Raw genomic sequence first — 16128 nt, forward strand, 5'->3', positions numbered from 1 at the left:
ACGTGTCATTATCCCCAGTTAATGGTGGAATAACTAGACGATAACTGTGGAAGCTGTACACTGCAATAGAAAATGAACATCGCCGATGGAGGTAAAGCAAGCACGAACTGACGGACGTTCACTCGTTGGAAAGTGAATCCATTAGTCTATATATAAGTCTGTAATATGTAACTGTGCAACATCAAACCTTTTGTTGAGGACATTTGCATTTCCGTCGGTCACACAACTTTGTCCCTCCAGCGGGGTTTATGACTCGGTTCGTTTTGCCATCATTACTAGATAGTCGAAGTTGAGGAGCGAAAGGACACATGAAAAGAGCGCGAGAGAGATTTCCTGTGCACTAGAGGATGTTTTCAAACACAAACTGAGCGCACAGAGAGCAGCGAGTGTGAAATCTCCCATGGACTAGTTAGCGGTTTAATCACTGTTTTGCTTTACTAGTCAGCGATGGAGGGCAGGAATCAGACATCTATTCATGTGAGAATGTCCCTGATTATTTCTTCAGGCTTCGGTTGAGGCTTCAGTTCAGCTTAGGCTCCTTCAGACGATGAGCTGAGAAGTCGCCGCTGACATCTTCCCGTCGGGTGAACTGTCCCTTTTCACTGCACGCTGTTTACCATCTCAACATGTTTACAGACTGTCATTAGGCCTGCTGTTTAACTATTCATCTCATTTAGCTGATGGAGACAGTGTACGCTTTCATCAGCATCTTGGCTCATTTTCATGCCCCTGCCTCGCTTTCCCCTCAAAGACAAACAGTGGCAAGTGATCTTAAAACAACATGCTGATTTTTCCATTCGTGTCACTGAATGGTCCCAAATCTGAAATCCAAACAAGATCCCAAGCAGCTTTTTGTGGCGCCTAATGACAGTGTCTCTCTGATTAGAGCAATGCGGTATGGGTCGCTTGCCCCTTCGGTTTCAGTTATGAGCATCTAATTAAAGCAGAAGAAGGTGTGTTTGTTTGTTTGCTGGTGTGTATGTGTGTGTGTGCACGCGCAACGTGTGCTACTTACATCAAAGGCTTTTCCAAGCGGCTTCCCAGGGAGCCGACGATCTCACCTAGTGTACAGAACGCCTGGCCCAGGAAGTCCTGTGAAAAAACACGCAAGAAAACACGTGGGGCAGAAAATAGACACACATTTGCAGGAGGAAAACCCGAGGAACGAGTTGCACAGTGAATCGTTTGTCAAGATGTTTTTGCTATTTCTTTCTTCTGGCGTTGACTGCTCCAAATGCAGCATTTTACTCCACGCTGAAGCAGTTTTTGTAAAATGTTACTTGTTTATTTTCGCAATATTTCAAAGTTCTGTGAATTAAATGATTTATGGATGAGCTGAGGATTCAGCAGCTGAACCTACACTGGAAATAATCATTTTCATCATACTATCTTTCATGACGCCAGCTGTGGGATTAACTTCCGTCAGACTGAACAAACAGCGATCATACAGATCAGCAGGGACACGGAGTGTAAGCTGTTCAATTAAAACATAACAAGCCAAAAGGTTTTTCTGCATTCATGCCCACAATGTGAGCTCCACAGAGGCACACATGACATATACAGGGCAGGACTGGAGAGGCTGCCTCGTGGGCTGAGAGGTTTTTCACTTCCTCGGCTCATTTCGATGTTTGTTAACATTAAAAGTCTGATCTTTTAAACTGAATGTCTTCCTTTGTCTTTTCTGAACCCAGTATGCAGCAGAGCCCGTGTCCTTGTTGATCAGTGTAGGGTGACCAGAGGAGAGGATTCAGTTTGGGGAGGAGGAGCCAGCAAGAAGTGCACAGCAGAAAAGAGGGCAGGGGGGTTTAAAAAGTCTGTTTACAATGGGCCAGGGATGATTGTTCACGCACTGATACTGAGGCCTCCCCTGCCAGATTGTGTCTGCATGTGTGCGTGGGTAAGCGTGCATGCAGGTCTGCATGCGTGCATGTGTGTGTATGTGTGTGTGTAAAAGTGCTTGACAGATGAGCCGTGTTTGGTCCGGCGGGCAGAAAGCTGCTCCAAAGATCTTTGCCGGTGCTGAGCAAATTTCTCCCCCAGCCGCGGTCTCGAAACAAAAAGAGATGACAACAAAAAAAAAAAAAACGCTCTGGCCTTTCCATAAGAAGTGCGCTGCTAGCTAGCAGCCCTGGACACAGCGCCTAGTCCGCCTCAGAGATCTGAGGCCAGAGGCCGAGGTGCCTCTGATTAACTGGCTCAGTGGTGGCAAGAGAGGAAAAAAAGGTTTGGAGGGTATCTCCGAGTAAAACATATCACAGCTGATTTTCGCCAGTCCTACATCTGATCTTCAAGTCTGGCTGCTCATTTGGCCTCAAATATGCAGACCATTTCTATGTCTTTGTCCTTAAGGTGAAATGTAGAAGTGCTTCAGTGAGCTGAAGAAAAATCCACATTTTCTGGGTCTGATCCTCATACTTCTGTCAATTAATTCAGGAAATAATTCATATGGTTAAGGTGGCCAGTTGTTCATAGGTGGATATTTTAACTGTATTTTTACCTTCACGGGTCAGCATTTGCTTCATCGGCTGATTGGTCACATTGTATTCTACTTGAATTACAACTCATTTTTGGTGTGTTTACTTCTGTGGGCAGGTTCATGTGTTTTGGTTTACATATAAAAACACATCCGATCTTCGTAAAATTGTGAAACAAAACTCACTAGAAGTACGTAAGAGGATCCAAAAAGTTTTTATCAGAAATCCTCTCAAACAAGAGTCTGACCAACGGTTAACACATAAAGCAGTCCCTTGGAAATCACTGTAGCTGTTGAGGCAACCTATCAAACACTTAGTCATCGTAGACAAAAGGATGAGTATGAGACCAATTTTGATAAATACCAGACGTGGAACTCTCTGAAATGAAGCACTTGGTGTTACTAAGCCTCATTACAGATTCCAGCATGAGCAGTGAATAGTGCAAACCTGAACTTCTTCAGACCGATTCTTTGAAGAGGGTGTTAAAACCACTCAGGACTTCATAAGGAAAGATGCTAACGGGTAGAGAAAAGCCTGACGAAATGAAATTTGGAGAGCATCATGTCACAATGCCTAAGATTTATTTTCGTGCCCCTTAGAGGGTTCCTTAACTCTAGGCTGGAAATCACTGTCCACTCTTCGCTGGTGCAGTCAGACAAGCCTTTTTTTCCCCCTTTTGTCCAATGTCACAAAAGTCCTCTCTAACAATAGCACGTTTAATAAGGGGAATACACGTTTTGCAGTAAAATCCTGACTGCTTTCAAATAGTCGTGAGGGAACACGCTGCCAGTTAACTTAATTACTGCCTGCGAACAAAGAAGCTTCTTTCACTGCCTGGATTAATTTGCTAATCATCAAGTTTAAAGTAAAGACTTTGAAATGAGATTGCTATTTGCAAGAAGGGTATTGATGTGTTCTTAGCACCGAGAGAAAGAGGAGTGGAGTACAGAATTGTGTACAGCGCCGTGACAAGTGTCTGTCAGGATGAAAAAGCATCATCCGCCTCATCTACGAGGAAACGAGGATCCTCTTAATTAGACTTTCCCGAATGATCTGTCTCTGCACATCATCCCCTACAGCCATATCTGCACAAGGTATGCAAACCATATGGCGTGGGAAAAACATCTGCTGTGATGAGAGGGAGGAGGCCTCCTCCGACGCTGCCACTGAAGCTGCCAAGACGGATACTGTACTCATGTGCATTTTTTCCCTTTTCTTCCAATTTCTGTTATTTAAAGCCATGCGACAGGGGATGGACTGTGCCCGGACAATAGAGCCATCACTGTGTGCCAGATCTCTAATCCCACACATCCCCAGCTACGACAGGACGCATCCAAGCGTCCTCAGCTTTCATGCTGAGAGTGAGTCGCCACACTCACATTGCTCAGCGCTCTCAGTGAAAGCCCGGAGGCACACCAGGGTTGGGGCTGAGGAAAAGAACTCCGCCTGCAGTTGGCAATGAGGCTGAAGCCGGTTAATAGGAACGGGGGCTGGGGGTGGAGATGGAGCCCGGGCTTACAGACAGAACTGGAGCAGGGTGCTGCTGGAGCTTCTGCTTGAACTGAAAGTGATGGATGGGGCTGTAGGGCAGCGCAATCTGACGTTACAGGTCTGTAGAGCCGGACCAGGAAAAGCAGAAATGAATGAATTGTGTTTGAGAGTAACGTCAACCTGCGCTCCATCATCAGCAGCGGCAGGAGGCACGCAGGATGTTTGCAAAAACTGAGCTCTCACGGGAAGGAGTGTCAAAGCTGATATGATCTCGTCTCTTTACTAAAGCCCGTCAGTCGACACTTGTCTCGGTTTTACAAAGGCCCGTCAGATTGTTTCATGATCTTTCCCATCATCTATTTGATCATTCTGATGAGCTGTCCCTCTCTTTCTCTCTTGAAATCTGTTTGTATTCCAATTTTTTTTTCTTTTTTCATTGTTGCATTCATGAGGCACCTGTTTAAACCAGCTGACCATCATATCCGTACACTGGTGCTGATGGAGGTGAATTGGGTTGATGAATTAATCAACAGGCTGTTGATTCACAACATCACAATAGAACTCATATCTAGGTACGGTGACATAGGAATTAATTAGGCGACCTTACAGATTAAAAAGAAGTCGGAGGAGTGAGCTCTCATCCTCCCTGGAGTATTATTATGCTAGATTATTTTGGAGCTCGAGGGATATATCATTTACCCGATCACACATCAGTATAACCGCATGCGCTGCCCGATGTGTGGCGCTGTTGATGAGACACGTCTTCAAGCCTTAGTTTTTTAAAATAATTTTTATCAAAATCATTCCCAAAAAGATCTGACATTTTAAGAAACTGCACAATATTTAATAATAATTGAACAATGAAAACTGTCCCTGTGTACGTTCTTTGAAATTTCAGTCGAATTTGAGTAGAATTACAAATTCCATTGCATTAAACATTTAAAGTCCACAATTTGAATTAACCCGTCACTGTACCACACATGCCTGTTGAGAGCCATTGAAGCACAGACTTCTTTAAGTATGAAGCAGAGTGGTTATTTAAAGTAAAGGTCACTTTACTGTCTATTAAAAATAATTAGAAATTTGTCAACAAGGTGACAATGTAACCTATTTGTAAATGTTCTTATCATATACATTTACTGTCGATGATAAACATCAGTTAAATCTTGGTTGATCTGCCTATAAAAAGATGATTATCCTGAATTTTACATGTGAATTCTTTTTTTGTATGTATGACAGAAAAATCTGTATCTTTTTTTAAAAAAAGAAAAAAAAACTGTAAAATATTTTTCTTTAAAGCTCCTTAAAATGCTCAATATAATACTTCAATTATTTGAAGATGTACACCTGTTTTTTTTTTTTAAATAGGAGATCAGAGGAGGCACTTAACAAAATATAAATATTTAGAGCATAAACAAAGCAAACATATCATGTAAATAATGTCATTAAATATTGTTCACATGCGCTGGCAGCTCCTATTCTGACACTGGTTTCCCTGCAAACACGTCTTAGTTACTGTACACTGTGTGATTCACATCCTTAGGGTTTATACCTTGTTGTCTTGTCAACAAAGACGAAAAGAGAGCAGGTCAGAAACATTTCCCAGGTGTGCAAAAAGTCTCTGAATGTCTTTGATATGGGTCACAAAAATCCTCAGTCTCTTCGCTAAATGCCGACGCGATTGTTTTGTCCCCGTTACCTCTGACATTCCAATTCAAATCAGGCTGCTATTGTACTGAGAGGGCAAACATTTGGCTGCATGATATTTCCATGAATGCACGACTGATTGTTAAACAGCTGAGGTGAAGGAGGCACTCACGTGTTTGGAGAGGTTGTCGCTCTTGGAGTCTAAATCATACCTGCGGAGGAGAGAGGAGATGACACATCAGAGTGGGGGCTGTGATAGGCCGCGAGCACCTCTGTGGCTGAAAAGGCTGCCAGAAAACAAATTAGCCGACGATGACAAAAGCCTCTCTCCGGCGTTAATGCGAGACACTTTCGACGCTAATCACAGCTGTTCGGGTTTAAAGTAGGCTTATGATTACAGCGCCAAAAGCTTTACTGATCCGATTTCATGCATGAGGCTGCAACAATATCGGCGGCCTCAGTATCATTAGTGGCTGTCAGGTGAAAGTCTCACAACTTTACCCAGCAAATCTCACATTGCACAGTTTCGAAGTGGTGCTGATTTTGTAGCGGAGACAACATCTGACAACTCAGGGTGGTTTGGAATTTAAAATAAAAGAGGTGATTAGGCAATTGAAGCGATACCTTGTAGCTAATAGATAATATTGCAGTAGTATAAAACATTTATCAAGATAATGAAAATGAGGATGGACGAATGAATGGATGGATGGAGTGTTCAATCTGCAATCTGACCACAGACTTGGATAAAAAAAAATTCTCATTATCTTACTTGTATGTTTAAGTTTCGTGCCATGTTGTGTTTGTAGGGTTTCATGTTCATGTTTGACGGCGACAGTGCGTTTACTCTCAGCACATTGTGTAAATGTTTTAAGAGCCACTGACATACGGACTTCCTTCCTCGTCCAGCGTTCTCGGGCCAATTAGATTGATTCTGATTCTTATTCTGACGGTACACTTGGCAGACATCCTCACTGTCACTTTTGATGACACTTTTGGAGACTAATGCGTCAGTTCAGATTACATTTGAACAAGGGAGATTGATATTGAGAATGACTGCGTGCATAAGCTTCGAGGAATCCCGAATCTCGTCACTGAAATCTGCATGTCCGAAATTACCACTGTGCTGGATTTGTCTTGCTGTTGGTAAACATGCAATTCAAAGGAGCAGGAAGCAATTTCAGCCTGAAACGTTGGTATCCGATGACCTCCAGGATTTTCGCTTGCACCAAGAAACATCCTGAACACTGCAGGTTTGACACGTCAGTAGGTGTTACCATAGGGGCGCGGTTTCCACGAATGCACAATTATTTCACTTACCCCACCGGCGGTTTGCTTTTTCTTTAAAATAAAAATGGACTGTACACTATTGAACTGAAGGTGCATCCAGCTGCAACACCAGTGCAGAGCAGCAGGAGTCTAATTTCTCTTTGGACGTAACAACAGCAACGACAGTTAACCGAAAAGACGATGACGGACGGTTTGCTGTCAAAGCAAAAAGCAAAAGCACCAGTTTGACAATATTTTGGAATTAAATTCAGTGCTAATAGTAGACATTTAAAGGCCCAATTTGTAAGACAGATCATTATTAGGTCTTATTCCCAACTTGTCAACTTGATGAACCAGGCACCAACGCAAAGTGTATTTGGGAATGATCGATAATCAACTGTCCTACAAATTGGACCTTTGAAGAAACCTTGCACGGGAAAAAGAAGCTGGCTAACTCACTGAGAAGTTGGAGGTGAGCAGCTCTGTCACTTGGAGCTCTTCATCCAACAGCTCCCTCTTGTTCCATTACACCCGCAGACTGATTAAAACTACCCTGTGACATATTTTGAATCTGATGCTGAAATGAAGGAAAATCTTGCTTTGCTCTGTAGACGTATTTTTGATGAATGACAGCAGCAACTGCTTAACTCACTGAACACAGTGCATTTCCTGTGACTAGGACTTACTTCGAAATAAAAGTCAACTCGTGTTTCACAAGTAAAATGCTTTTAAGATAAGCAGAAGTAGGAAATGTTTAGTTTGCGTTAGCAGTAAAGCAACAGAGTGCGCGAAAGATAGTGAGCATCTTTTTTTGGGAAAAGATCAGGAGCACCGGTGTCATCATAAGCTCATTAGTTGGTAGGAAAATGTATTAAACAGGGCAACCCTAAAAACACAGCAAAATGAAAAGAATATGAGGACATACGGGCAGAAAGCAGGGTCTCTACAGATACAGACAACACCACACACTTCTAGCGGGTCATACATGATGATTGAGAGGGATGACTTCCTGCTGACAGCACTGCTGGGCTTACCAACTACTTGGTCTGAGAGTTCAACAATCATAGCTTCCCTCCAGTTGGCAGGCTTGTCCGTCCTTTCACAGGAGCATTCAACCAAAACCGTGAACAATAGCCACATCATGCAAATCATGCGATCCAGCGATTTATCCTGCTTTATTTACTCCCCATAACCCGTCACCTTCCTTGGTGTCTCAGGTGTGTGTCAATATGCGCGTGCGGTGTGTGTGCAGCAGCAGCGGCGGCATGCAGCCGAGTGTGTAAAAAGGAGAGCCTGAGTGCTTCTTTAACACAGACAGCGTGCCATGTACAATAAGACGCCTGCTGACAAAACTGGGAGACGCTGCGTGTCGCCGCGGGAGGGGGGGCCAGGGGCCTCCAACACACTCCTGCTACTAATGTAATTCCATAAGAGCAAGGAAACGCGGCGCTGTTACGCAACACGCCGCCGGCAAAATGCACAGGTGCGCTTCATGTTCTATTCGTCCCTCGCCTCTGTCACTCCCGAATGTTCATAAATGATTCACTTAATCTTATTTAATAATGAGGGAGACAGAGAGAGAGAGAGAGAGAGAGAGAGAGAGAGAGAGAGAGAGAGAGAGAGAGAGAGAGAGAGAGAGAGAGAGAGAGAGAGGAGGGAAGAAAAACATACTACTGATGTATGTATGTTGATTTGGCTGCATGTTCACCCACACACACACCTACAAGAGAGTGTTTGCAGGAGTAGATGTCTCACGGCGCCTCGTGAGTGCACATTTGCTTTGTGGGGCTGGATGCGTGTGTGTGTGTGTGCACGTGTGTGTGTGTGTGTGTGTGTGTGGATGACATCACTCTGCATCGGCACTGGGCCAGACAGGATTTCTCTTGGTCCTGTGCTGTCTGTCTTGCGGGGGGGCCGGGCTGCTCAGAGCTCCGTTTGAACCGAGCGCTGATGACTAATGATAGCACACAAACAAACGGGGCCTGAGAGGCAGGCAAACAACAGACGACCGTGCGCCATTTTTAACGGCATTTTTAAAGTCTTCGTAAAGCCTTCTGACCGACTGATATGTGATGCTACGCAAACATTGTAGTCACACATATCCGATGCTGTAAAAGTAACCCTGACAGGGTTATCCATAAACGTTATCCTAATGTTATTTTCCCTCAAAATACGACAATAAAAAGACATTTTCAGTGGGATTTTTGAGCCGTGAAGTCATTATTTTTGAGTTGGAACAACGTTGCCTTGGACGAAAACATCTGCAAAATGAACATAATGAGCTGGGGTGGGATCACAGAGTAACCCACACTATGATGCTATCACGATCCGTTGGCCATGATAATGATGGAATCAGGGAACCACGGCTCTGCGGCACTTGATACACTGCAAGACAATCGTCTACAATACATCACAACGTGTAAGTGAAGAAGAAACAATACCCCTGAAAATGTGTGCAAAACAGTACATAAATTCTCTCTCTCACACACGCACACACACACACACACACACACACACACACACACTGACTGCAACTTGTCCATGCCCATGCCATCATTCCAAAGTAAATCAGCCACTTACCAAAAGGCTGAAATGCCAGAAAGCAGAGCAGCTAGGATGAAAATACGGGTGCATCCCGAATTGCATACTTTTTTCTTTACATTTCTAGTATGTACTGCAGCTACTACTAAGTACATACATACATACTGCATGCATGTCGCATGCATACAGTTGAGACTGACACTTAGTCATGAGAGTCACCTTGAACTTTGACCCTGCTGCTCTTATATCAATCTCAGGGCCTCACTGAAATGTGCTTTCAACTGTCAGTGCAGCGTCCGTCATTCTGTCAAATGTTTCTGCTGTCTTTATGTTGTGTGACATAACTTCCGATGCTCTGAGGACTGTGGGTCAGAACAGCTGGAAAAGCATGCTGACTTGCATACTGCATAATGCGACATCCTGGTATTTCGGCATACAGCATTTTAAATACCTCATATTAGGACACATTCAATCTTTTGTCTGGCATACTAAATAGTGTGATAGTATGGGTATTGGAATGCTGCACATGTCTCATTAAAAGCTTCTCTGTGTGTACTGTCTACCCCCCAACCCCCTCCCCCCCGGTGAGGTTCTTCTTCAGCGCTAATTAGTAACCTTCCATCCAACTTTGCCCCCTCACTTATTTTCAAAATAGGAGGACAGGAGGACACATGACGGAGTGAATCTGGTCAGAAATCCATTTAGTGTACCTGCATCGCAACAGGAAGCATTACAATTCATTCCTCGATCGATATTTTGTTCCGTCCCTTGTAACGAGTATCTGCATGAAAGATGTGAACATTTCCAGCATTTTTCAACCCAACAAACGAGAATGTTTCTCTAATGGGTGCAGCCAGTACAGGGCAAATCACAGTGGATAAATAAAAAATCAATATTCCAGCGCCGACTACGACACATCTGACACTATTCTATCATCTGTCACAGTAAAAACAAGAAAGAGCAAGCTACGCATATCACATGCAGCTCTGTCCAATTTGTTCTGTGCTTCATATCACTTATGACTCGATACTTTGTTTATTTGTCGTTGATCTGATTTTGTTTATTGCTTTCGACTCTTATTAAATCCTTGTTTCTTCTGTGGTATACTATTTTGGTAGACAAAATATATATGATGCAGCTGATTTTCTCCGCAGATTTTGGATGCAGGAGAGTCATTTGCCATAAATGATTCCTTCTAGTTCACAAATGAATGTAAGAAAATTCATGTATTCTCAATCCTGTCATGTAAAGGTGGATTGTTTGCTGTTTTACACTTGTTTGTGTTGATATTTAATATTACCCCACTGAGGTTTTTAAGACTTTTACCACAATAACACTGCATTTTTAAAAAAGGATGCAGGAAAAGCTGTAGACATTATAAAGTAAATTCACAGAAACACTGTTTCCAAAAAATTTAAATCTGGAACAAAAAAATGTTTTTCTTGACTTCAAGATTCCTTTAAATTTGAAATTAGTAAATTGGTTGAAAATCTGATTTCAACATACTATCAACTATCTATATCAATTATCTAAAAATATATACAAGGTAAATACATACAAGTTAAATACAGCTATATATTCTTCTTTCATTTCTTTTGGGAGATTGTTTCAATTCATTTTTTGAAGTCTGAGCCAATTCGCAACCCTTGATTAGACAGCCATCCACCTGCAGGGCTTCCACTGGCTTCAGTGTGCATCTCAAGTTTCAATTCCGAAAAAAGCAACAAAAAAGGGGGGAAAAAAGCAAAGAGGAGCACTGAACATAGCCGGCAGAGAGATGAGGGTTAACGGGATTTCCAGGCACACAGATAGCAACGGAGGAAGCAAAGTGTGTCTTGGCTTTGGGGTGTTCTGCTAAAGAGAGCGTGGGATGGTTCAGCAGCAGCTCTGCTGGCGGTTTGTGGGGAGCTCAGTGCTGTCTGGGTGGATGGATGTCCTGAAGGGATGTGAAGCGCTGAGTGGAAGTAAAGGAGGTGGAGGTAATGAGGGCTGCGGGAGCTACAGTAAAAAAGACTTCCAGACCTCAGGACAGAGGCTGAGGAGAAGCAGGAGTAACCACCAGCTCAGTAATGAGAAATCTGAGCAACGTGTGAACGTGGTGTGTGTACATGGACGTTACAGCTCAACATGAGTGCAAAATAATGCCTGAGTAGTGAATGTGTGTCTGTGTGTGTGGGCTGGGGCCAGCCACGTCCTCCCTACAAGTGATCATAGGGCCAACAGCCCACAGGATAGTAACAGGGCCTGATGCTCATCCACTCAGGGAGTTGGCCACACACACAGATACACACATGCGCGCGGGCACACACACACCATTATCCTACGTTCTCTCCTTTGCTTGTCAACGTTTCATATCTCGCATGATACTCTGGCAAAAGTAAAGCACAGCACACACACCCACACACAGGCGCGCGCACGCGCACGCGCACGCGCAGTCACACTAACTCACATATACCCAGTGCCACACAAATGATTCATAACTGCCTTGCCAAACACACAAAAAGCTGTGCAGGCATGCACAAACACCAATATGAACATGCACACGCACACATCCTTAAACACAAATGTCCAAACACACATTCATACATTCACGCACCCAAAAACACACACAGAAATCCTGCTACACACACACACACACACACAATTGTGTTGTTTCAGTTCCCTGAAAGTGCAAACAAAATCCTGAACACACCTATGTACACACAAACACACACACACACACACACACACACACTTTATCTGGTGAATATAAAAGTTAAATTCAATCCACTGCTTGCACACACGCAAGTGCGCTTGTGCACATGCACACACAAACACACACACACACACACACACACAGCCAACAGCTAGCGTCTCTCCTTGACCTTCACTGTAACCTCCCACAGCTTGTAAGCAGCATGAGGCCCTGCTGACAGGCCAACAAGTAAACAAACAAAAGAGCCGTTCCATATTTCATGAGCTATCATGGGAAAATACAGTGAATATGTGTGAGGCTGGAGCACAATAGAGAAAAATTCAGATTATCATAATTACTCAGACAGCTCGACTTTTAGTGCTACATGAGGAAAAGGTACTTCTTCTTTTTTTTTTTTCTTTAAACAGCACGGCGACTCCTTAAGCAGGCGCACCTGATGTGGATGAGAGAACATGAATTCTATTAATAGCAGCGGTAAATACTTTCCTGTCGTACACCCAGAATTCACTGTGAATTCTGTAAGTCTCAGCACCCCTGAACCGAACCAGTCAGGACAAACATCTATCTGTATGTCAATTGCATCACACGGATGACTTATTTTCAGACCGATACACTGAATTGTGGCCGACCTAGTTTTAAGTCAGTATTTGGTATTGCTGACTTAACAATGATAAAATTTAACGTCCATGTCTTTGTCAAAGGGGAGTTCACTCTTTGCTGACTGATTCTCTGCTCCTGTATATGGTCAATTCTTTAACATGTCAGTGATCAAATCATGATCTTTATACATCAAACAAGGAAGGTTATCTGGTTATAAAACGGTCTCCAGCAAGGTCTTCAGCAAGAAGAACGGGTATTTCTATATAATTATTATAATCTTTAAGGAGACATATTCTGCCAATTTTCAGGTTCATTACTTTGTTTAAGGTTACTACTAGAATAAGTTTACATGATTTAATGCTCTAAAAGTACACACAAGAATATATATAAAACACTGAAGGAAATGAAAAAATTAAATCGCACAATACTTTTCCTTTACTAGCTGTCAGGGGGTCAGATTGTGACTTTTGCGGGTCAGATAAGTCATAAAACTAAAATACAAGAAAAGAAGCTGCTCTGTAATGTGGTGCACTACGACAGTAAAACAAAGTTTACTTTGTCTCACCATTGTGGTATTGTTTTTGGCACGGCTGTGGATCGCATCCGATTTCCTCAGAGTCACAGCTAACGACAATACGTTTAGAAATAATACTACAAAGTGAAATGCATGCAGAACATGATGGAGCTTCAAAATCATCTCTGAGGAACACAGGAAGTGTTTGTTGTCGGCTGTGGTCGCTGTTTTAACAGAGCAGGTTTTCTATCTAAGCGCTAGGTTCTGAGAAAAACTCTGTGCTGACCCCGAGATACCCACCCACTGCTTAAGGCAGTCAATTAAAATTGTATGATCAGCTGTGTCAAAAGCCGCACTTAGGTCTAAAAGGATTAAGACCGAGCAATCTCCCACATCTGCTGTTAAAAGGAGGTCATTTGTTACTCTCATAGGGGATATTTCTTCTGCACTGCGTTGTAAAAGAAAAACACACAAAAACAGTGGGGAAAACATTTTATTAAAAACAAAACTGTCTGAGGGTCAAGTGATCAAGATCATGATCACTTATAATGAAGTGACATTTGCAGGATTTTAAACTGTAAGCTTGGTGAACACATTTACCCACAAATGTGAGGACAACCCAGTCTCTTCAGAGGATGCCGAGGTGAAAAGATCGATGCTGAAAATGGATCATAATCGTCACAAAATGCCAAGTGTATGATTCACTGTGGACACTCTGCCTTATTTTGTCTCAAAGCATTGTATGAATGAGACGTTTTTAAATGGAAACGCTGGTGAAAAAGTGGCATGAAAACCTGTCTTTTATTTAAAAGGGAGAAGACTTACATCTCCCCCTGCGCTGGACATGAATATTTCAGTCTCGCCTTAACTTTGCTCTGGACTGAGTAGCACTCTCACCCACGCTTGCACAGCACACACAGATACACAAACACACACACACACACGCATAAGTTAATTGTTAACTCACAGGTCAAAGCGCAGATTCTGCCTCTCCTCAAAGAAATAATCCAGGATGAATTTGCGGACAAAGTCTGGGTTGAGGGTGTTGTCTATGACTTCTGTCCTGCCGAACTGGAAGAGAGATCGAAAAAAGATGGTCGGAGAAAATAGAATGCTCTGTATTATCTAATACAATCAAGCAGCGTGATCGTGTAATATACACTAGATTTGTGAAAGTTGAAAAATTAACTGATGCTGACACTGATTCAGAATCTTTTAATGGGTTAAAAACCACATAAAGTCTGAATATATTTGACTACGTTACTTAAAAGTGTGACATAAAGATTCAGCTCAACTTGTCATTGTTAGCATGCCAACATACCAATATGTCACATGTTACATGTCAAATAACATGCTGATCGTTAATAAGTGCGCCTGAAGCTGAGGGACAATGGTGAAAAGTGTCAAGGACAAAAGTCTGAGATGTCCAGGCATTGCTACTCTATATAGGTTAAAATAATGTTTTGGACCCAATCATTAACAAATCAGAACACTGTAGGATTCCCCATATTGGATTTTTGTATCCAAACATAATCACTCTATCTGCATTGGGTTGCTGTGGCAACATTAACAGTATCACTGAATACATCCTGAATGTTTGAGGCGCGGAACAACACGGAAATGTTTCCTAAGGGTCTGTCCATGGACGTCTTCTCTGTGATGTCATCCATACTACAGGCAAGAAGGCTGCCAAGCTAGAGTGTGGAGTGCAAGACTGTGTTTTAACATTTGTAAGTGTGAAACTACCAAACATTTTTCAGAAGATCACGGGACAATTTCCTGCCGTGTTTCGTGTCGATCAAAAGTCTTTTTTTTAACCCAAATCCCAAGTGGTTTTTTTGCCTAAACTTAATCAAACCATAAGCACGATGTTGTAAAGTTACAACATGAAGAATTGTCTGGTTTCAACATATCCGTGGTTTTCAGAAAAGTGTGCTGCCAACGTTAATTCTGCCGATTGGGCTGCTTTTAGATATGCCAAAATTGGATTTGTGCTGGCAGTCCGAACGAGGCCTGCTCTATTTTTGTCACACAGACATTTTAACAAGAATGCCCCAGGAATGATCCGGCAATGTCATTAAACAAGACTACATCTGAGAACGAATGCCTGCACGAGACGATTATTGCTCAGCACAAAACAAGCAAACACAACAAGAAGAGTGAGTGTTAAATGTGATAAATCCAAACCATCAGATTAGTCAAACAAGCTTAATGTAGCATTTATAGGGACAAAAACACTTTATTATTTTACATTGTATTATCATTTAACAGATATTGTAAGCTGACTCACAGGCCTGCCTCCCAAAAACTCATTGTATTCCATCAATTTGACATGCTGAAATGCTGCATTGCTGCCATTTAAACTCCCTGGAAACAGTCGCTGATTATAAATGACTGCTCCACCACCCCATCCCTGTACTCACCTCTCTCCATTCCCTGTTGGCTATTCCTTGGGTGTACAGCACACAAACTGTTGAATGAGAAACAGGCCGGAGAGGGGACAGAAACAAGACAGGGTTAGATTGATTGAAGAGTATTTAACAGTGAATAAACAACGCTGAGAAGTCAGCTGAGAGCATGTTCCTTCCCCAGGACCCCAACATGAGAGGAAAACTCCCTAATTAAATGTCACTAGAACTTTGCCTTGCAGCATAATGATATTTCAGAGAGGGGGAGGTGAGGGAGGGAGGCAGGGGGAGGATCGGAGAGGGGTTGGGTGAGTGTTTGCGTGGGCGGAGGAAAGTCCTCCTGACTGACATTCGAGCGTCTCCTTCTGCGGGAGTCTTGGAGTGTTTTTTAATGACAGCCCACTAGTTAAAACACAGCGATGCAATCAGCTGGCACTAAAATGACATTTCATTTGCATTCTGCAGCCTTTACTGTATTCACACACATCTGTC

General features: G+C 42.8%; 1 protein-coding gene across 2 annotated transcripts in view; it reads right to left on the reverse strand.

Annotated features, from left to right (window-relative positions):
- Positions 1–16128, reverse strand: part of LOC119025062 (copine-8-like) — a 63827-nt gene that overhangs the window by 27455 nt on the left and 20244 nt on the right. For both annotated transcript variants that reach the window (XM_037108373.1, XM_037108372.1), the window contains exons 3-6: positions 15652–15698; positions 14196–14299; positions 5785–5824; positions 1016–1092 (exon numbers count right to left, since the gene is read on the reverse strand). In XM_037108373.1, coding sequence (XP_036964268.1) covers positions 1016–1092; positions 5785–5824; positions 14196–14299; positions 15652–15698 — 268 coding nt within the window. The remainder of the gene's footprint in view (positions 1–1015; positions 1093–5784; positions 5825–14195; positions 14300–15651; positions 15699–16128) is intronic.

This window comes from Acanthopagrus latus, chromosome 8 (assembly GCF_904848185.1).
Source record: "Acanthopagrus latus isolate v.2019 chromosome 8, fAcaLat1.1, whole genome shotgun sequence".
Taxonomy (NCBI): Eukaryota; Metazoa; Chordata; class Actinopteri; order Spariformes; family Sparidae; genus Acanthopagrus; species Acanthopagrus latus.